The sequence below is a fragment of the Electrona antarctica genome (assembly GCF_951216825.1).
Source record: "Electrona antarctica genome assembly, chromosome: 9".
Taxonomy (NCBI): domain Eukaryota; kingdom Metazoa; phylum Chordata; class Actinopteri; order Myctophiformes; family Myctophidae; genus Electrona; species Electrona antarctica.
In genome coordinates this window covers 43,080,090-43,087,238 of record NC_136790.1, presented here as the reverse complement: position 1 = coordinate 43,087,238, position 7,149 = coordinate 43,080,090, and the positions used below count along the sequence as shown (strand labels likewise).

At 44.6% G+C, this 7,149-nt stretch overlaps 1 protein-coding gene across 1 annotated transcript in view; it reads left to right on the top strand.

The window, feature by feature from the left end:
- vgll4b (vestigial-like family member 4b) overlaps positions 1-6,392 on the top strand; it is a gene marked incomplete at its 5' end in the record, with an annotated part of 12,827 nt that extends 6,435 nt beyond the window's left edge. Inside the window, 3 exons of the mRNA XM_079510744.1 lie at positions 1,223-1,586; positions 1,817-1,943; positions 5,941-6,392. Coding sequence (XP_079366870.1) covers positions 1,223-1,586; positions 1,817-1,943; positions 5,941-6,302 — 853 coding nt within the window. The 3' untranslated portion in view covers positions 6,303-6,392. The remainder of the gene's footprint in view (positions 1-1,222; positions 1,587-1,816; positions 1,944-5,940) is intronic.
- Positions 6,393-7,149: the final 757 nt, after the last annotated feature.

Below are 7,149 nucleotides of genomic sequence, written 5' to 3'. Positions count from 1 at the left end.
CAGTACTTAAGTAATTGTATTTAGTTACTTTCCACCACTTTCCACCATTGCACGGCATGATGCACGTGTACCGTACGTGCGTTTGCACGTATACGCGTGCACGTTGCAAGCCCATCATGGAAGTATAAGAGAGAGAGAGAGAGAGAGAGAGAGAGAGAGAGAGAGAGAGAGAGAGAGAGAGGGAGCGTAAGAGGGGGAGAGAGAGTACAGTAAATCTCACTCCCCTGTAACTGGGCCCCAAATTGTGGGAGAGCATTGTAGCGGCATGAAGGGTGGAAAGCAGTCAAACACACACACGCACACACATACACGCACACATACACACACGCGCACACACACACACACACACACGCACGCACGCACGCACACACACTGAAACACTTTGGCAGGCCACACTTGAAGCAGCACAGAACAACGTGATTGCTGTTTGTGGAGCGATATGTCGCCACACCGAGCGGTCAGGCCTCATCAAGAGACTAGATTAGAAGTCTCTACAAATGATCAGCGGGGGGGGGCTACGCACAAGGCCACATATATCACATTGTGTTAAATGGTTTGGTCCATAGACTTTTTATTTTAGTCATCCTTTAATCCAAACAAAAATGCCCTTTATACTGTTATACATGGAATGATGAAATGCGATATATGTATACCGTATTGCTTCTGCAATACCGTTGTATACTGTGCATGTTGATATTGTGAAACCGATGATTTAGATTCTTTTTTTTTAAAGATTCTTTAGGGGGCTTTTCTGCTTTTAATGATGGAGATGGACAAAATATATAGGAAACAAATGAATAAATAAATGGACCAGTGGTCCCGGGACCACCACCAGTGGTCCTTCAGGGGGTTCCAGGTGGTCCCCGGCTAAATGACCGGTAACCAAATGGACCTTTGGATTCATAGATCTCCCGGCTCCCACCATAGTTAAGATCTCTTGAGAACCCAAGGGTCCATTTGGTTTCATTTTACACTCTCAAGAGTTAAATGATTGTTAAACATCTGCATCACTTAATTTACAAGAAGTTTACACACAATTAGAGTGTTGACAGTGGAAGTGTAGCGCCCAGGATTACATTGACACTGGGTGAAAAAATGGGTTGCAAAAAATCGTGGGATGAAAAAATATTTAAAGAAAACCACTAATAGAGTGCATTGTAGAGCGATTGCTAAATCTTACCCTCTCTCTCTCTCTCTCTCTCTCCCCTCCCCCGCCATGCAGGAAGCCCAACGGAGATTACCGCAGCGGCATCGCGGCCGCCAAGGACCGCCGGAGCCCCATCGAGCGGGCGGTGGCGCCCGGCGGCGGGGGCGGGCCCCTACTAGGGGGCGGGGTCCATGCCAACCACCTGTACAGCCACCACCACAACCACCACAACCACCACAACCACCACCACCATCACCACAGCCACCACCACCTGGCAGCCCTGCAGGCCAGCATGGACCAGCCGCTGGCGCTCACCAAGAACAGCGTGGTGGAGAGCAGCGGCGTGCGCGGCGGCGGCGGCAGCGTCAGCAGCACGGCAGCACAGCAGTCCCTGCACGGCACGGTGCACGCCGCCGTCAGCCCCGTGGAACGACAGCAGGTCAGTCCTTGTTTTTATGCAAACGTGCAGTAGGGCATTCACTTCTAGTCATTTTTACTAGTCGACTAGTAAAAATGTCGACTAGCAAAAAATTAAAAAAAATTAACAGTTTCTCTAGATAGTTAATTAGTTTAATTTACTCGAGCTCTGTGATGTTGTGGATCTGCACTCACAGCTCTTTGTGTGCGTGTGTGTGTGTGTGTGTGTGTGCGTGCGCGGGTGTCTTCCAGAACCGTCCATCGGTGATCACGTGCGCTCCGGCCAACAACCGCAACTGTAACCTGTCCCACTGTCCGGTGACTCACAACGGCTGCTCAGGCCTCGCCAATAACTTCAGGAGAGCCGGCAGCAACAACAGTACGTTCAAAACGGAACACACTGCAGGTGGCGCTATATTCTGGGAATGCTTCAGAGCAGGGGTGCTGCCCACACTTTTTTATGACTCGAGAGCTACTTTCAAAATGACCGGCTCAACGAGATCTACCCACCAAAATAATTACTATACTATACTATACTATACTATACTATACTATACTATACTATACTATACTATACTATACTATACCCCTGCTGAGAATACTTTCAATATGTACCTGAGGGGGCTTTGGAATAGCGGCGCTGGCGTTGCATAATGAGACAAATGCACTTGGAATGGGAAATAGAGGGGGCGAAATGGGCTATAGGTAGGGGTAGACGTTTGGAATGGGAAATAGAGGGGGAGAATGGGCTATAGGTAGGGGTAGACGTTTGGAATTAGACCTGAGCTCGACTCTACAAATGTCTTCTAAATCTATGTTTCTATATCAGTGGTGCTCAACCATTTTCATGTCAAGGACCCCCAGTATTTGGCCGCCGACCCCCATCTGAGAATATGTTGTTCCAGACCCCGCCCCATACTTATCGTATGAGATATTTATTTACCTGTAATATTGTTGTTCATTGCTTCTGTGCGCCATACTTTATAGGGTGACGTGACGTCATGGCCTAACGTCACGCTATCGACCATTTACGTGACAGACAACAGGCCCTTTTTGATGTAAATCAATATTTTAATTTAGTGTGTTTGCCCAAAGGGAAAACACACTATAGTTATTGTCACACTTTTTCATTTTCCTTCTTCCGGAGTAACCTATACCTACCTTCTGCTGTGATTGGCCGAGCTTTGCATAACGTGTGTAGTAGCTAATTGGTTGTTGTTGGTGGTTACGTAACCAACCTATGTTTTACAATAGTTTATAAAGGGGTTAACGTGACATTCTAATTGGCTGACAATATTAGTGGGAGGGGCCTATGTAAGCGACTGCGGCAACCACACTTTGCAATTTTTCAAAAAATTGCGACTTTTCTAGTTAATATTTAGGGCCATGTCATGTGATCTACTGGTAGATCGTGAGCTACCTTTTGGGCACGCCCCCTTTCAGAACAACGAGAGCAGTTTCCCCATATAGACGTTTCCAAAAGTATTAAAGGAGAGTTTCGCACAAGCTGTTTTCTTACCGTATATGAAGACACGTATCCATTCGTCATTGAAAAAAACAAAAAACATGGCGAGCGTTCCATACCAAATTAGTGGATCAACCGCTAGAAATCTTATTCAATCGCGCGATTTGTTTTAGTTTTTGTTTACATCTGTTGTAGATGATATGACAGGTTAGTCCAGGGGTTCTCAACGTTTTTGGCCGGGGACCCCCGGAAATGCTTTGGCAATGTCTTGGGACCCCCGCCCCGCCCCCTCCCGACCCCCAATATAAATTGACTGCTACAATAACCTTAATAATAGAGACAATACACGATTAATATATACTGAAACCAAATATACATTAGGGAAGGTGTATGCATGTACTATGTGTACTATATGTAAACTCTTCATTTCCCTTTTTCAGCCATTCAGTTAAAAAAAAAAAAAAAAACCTTTTCTTTTCTTTTTTTGAAAATAATTTGGGGACCCCCCAAAATAATTTGGCGACCCCCCGAGGGGTCGCGACCCACGGGTTGAGAACCCCTGGGTTAGTCCATGCAGTGTTGTTGCTGCACTCTTCCTGTTCTACGTGTGCTGACGTTAGACCCCTTCTACGCTTTTCTTAAAAGACCAGCATCCTATATGTTTTTTTTATTTTTTTATTTTTGGTCAATATACATATTACATATTACATATTATCAACATGATTTTGTAAAAAAAAACGGTTAGGAAGAAATTCCCCTTTAATTTTAAAGACCTGTAAGCCTCGGACAAAGCCAACAGCGGAGTTGACAAATCATGACAATAAACAATTTTTATAATTAGTTTATAGTTAGGTATAATTAGGAAAAGGTTTGAGCACCACTGACATAGAAACTATAGGTTTTTTTCAAGATTTAGAAGAAATTTGTAGATTTTGGTCTCGGGGTCTAAATGGGTTAATAATTCTAGTAAAAATAAAAAAGAAAGGAAAATAAATCATCTTTTACTTTATGCAGAATTATCACCAGTTTCAAATGCTGTGGTTTTCCATGTGAAACACAGATGACCACTAGAACCGTGTGGGGAACACTCTCAGGAACATGCATCTGCTCCAGAGAAAACACACCGCTGTGTTCAGGACTTGGAAAACAGACTTACGTAACACAACGCTAATGAGAAGCGGGGTTAGAAATCCCCCTTTATTTCCCCATGTTTTACACTTGTCTTTGTTTCATCGTTCAGCCACAGCCACATGGTGGTGGTAGTTCCAGTGGTGGAAAGTACTTTTACTTAAGTACTGTACTTAAGTACAATTTTGAGGTATTTGTACTTTACTTGAGTATTTCCAATTTCCAATACTTTTACTTCCACTCCACTACATCTCAGAGCCATTTTTTTTTAAAACTTTTACTCCACTACAATAATTTGAAAACTTTAGTTACTGGTTACTTTGGAGATTTTAATTTTGATTTGAAAACATACATTAACCACTTCAACCCTATACATTTCGGCCATTTGAAAATAGCCGATCTACAAGCTCACAATGTGTCGCAATGTAGATCTGTTATTTTCAATAGATTTTGTACATATTTTAAACTTGTGAAATGGGACATTATTTTACTTTTAGTACTTTAAGTACATTTTGATGCCGATACTTGTACTTTTACTCAAGTACATTTTCAATTCCGTACTTTTACTTGTAATGAAGTAGTTCTAAATTGCAGTATTGGGACTTTTACTTAGGTAAAATAATTGAGTACTTTTTCCACCACTGGGTAGTTCCAACAGCACAGAACAGACTTAATGTGCTTGATATACTGCCAAACTATAGTATTACCAAAAGAAATACAGAGTTATGCTTAGGGTGTCGTGAGCCGAAAAGGCCGATTTGCAAGCTCACGGCACGTCGCAGCACTATGTGTTGTGGGCTTGCAGATCCGGTGGTTTGATAACTTGAGGTCATGATTCTCATGACCTCATCGTGATTAAGCATGGAACTTCAAACGGCATAGACAAAGATTAGTGTCAGAGCCAATTATGCTTTTGTTTCTTCTACTACACCATGCTTACTTTTAGAATTGATGTATGTTAGAGAAGAGACTAAATGGTTTCCGGAAGCGGCCTATACTGATTTGCAACGAGTACTGTATGTAACAATATGTATAACAATCAGACCCACGGCCTGTCACAATTATTTCATGATTGTCTAATGGCAATTATGCCATAATCATAATCTTTCTTTTCCTTTATCGTGAAAATAGCCGATCTTCAAGCTCAAACCGTGTCACAGCTTGTAGATCGGCTATTTCCACAATTCATTTTTACGAACCCTAAAAGCCAAACAGAAATGACATGTATTCATTATGTTCCCGACGTGCTCAACGCCAAAAACACAATTAAAACATTGATCGCAATTATTATTTGTGTGACAATATAATTGTCAATCAAGATGTGTAAATCGTGACGGCTAGGGTTGTCCCTCCCGATTCGATCTGACATGATCGTAAATCAGGCCGATGATCACGTCATTTTCAAATGAAAAGATTGTGACCTCCCTGTAGGGTTCAGCCCTATCAAGATACACACAGGGGTGGTTTTATAAATATGTAACGTAATGTCGTAACCCTCTCCTCTCTCTCCTCCTGAGAATTGTTCAACGCAAAATACTGTGTTCAAGTTCAGGAGACTTGGAAAGGAGAGTAGTGGGCATTTGCATTTATTTCACCGTATTGCAGTAAACGCTGCATTCGTGGTCTGGAAAGGGCAGTTGTTTTACAGACGGGGTAAAAGGGCAGGGGCTGAAGCCCCCTTTGAAGTTTGATGTCTGTGTGTGCACCTCCCTGTATATATAAATATATAACGTAATGTCGTAACCCTCTCCTCTCTCCTCTCCCCCCCGCCCCCGCCACGCAGCCAACAACACAACGGCGTGTGTGGACCCGGTGATCGAGGAGCACTTCCGCCGCAGCCTGGGGAAGAACTACAAGGAGCCCGCGGCCTCCGCCGCCTCCTCCCCGGTGGAGCCCACCGCCGCCGCCGCGGGGGCCGGCACCGGCACCAACTCGGTGTCCATCACGGGCTCCGTGGACGACCACTTCGCCAAGGCGCTGGGCGAGACCTGGCTGCAGATCAAGAACAACAAGGACCGGAGGAGCCCCTCCTTCTCCTCCTCCTCGTCCCAGAGGAGCAGCCCAAACTCCTCCCCCGACAGTCACATGACGGTCAACAACAACAACAACCACAACAACCACTCCTCGCCGTCCGTCGTCTCCTGAAGGAGGAGGGAGGGATTTAGATTGGATTATAATAACCCCGCCCACTTCAAACCACCCACACCCCCGTCCCACGCGGCGCCGTGCACCCCGTCTGACCTTCCCCCGTCGTCGATCCCCCCCCCCACCCCCCCTACCCCACGACCCCCACCCAACCAAGCCTTTGTGGTTGGCTCTTTTTTGGGGAGCCACGCCCTCGAGGAGCGGCCGGGCCGGGCCGGGCGGCCTGCTCGCCGGCTGGTCTCCCAAAACCACATGACAAAAAAAAAAAACTCTAAACTTGAGGCAGTCGCTTAGAGGATCAATGAAAGCAATAATTAACAAACAGGACAGCGTTTCCTCTCCCCCCCACCCCCATCTACCGCTCCACATGAAGCGGGGACGCTTTCTGCCGGGTTTTTTGTGTGCGTAGCTGACACTATAACGTACTTATATTAGCTATAAGGTCCAGTTCTATAACGTTGGTGGAAGGTTGTGTGGTTTTAAATAAAGGGGGGATGTGTCGGACTTGTTGGGACTTGGCTCCACAATGGACCCTGCATGCCGAGCTTGGAGCTGAACTAGTTGTCCGTTAAAACCGTGTACATATAAAAAAAAAAGTTTAAAACCTGGAGCGACGAAGGAGAGTCGTTTTTTTAAACTTTCGTTTTGTTATTTTAACTTTATATTTTCTTTCTTTCTTTTCTTTCTTTCTTTCTTTTCTCCCCAAGTTTTGTGTACTGCCTTTTGCATTATGAGACGCCCGATATTTGAAAGGAAAGCAACGTGAAAAACACATTGTTATTGTTGTTATTATTATTATTATTATTATTATTATGACAACTACGGAGATGGAGAACGTCGTTACAAC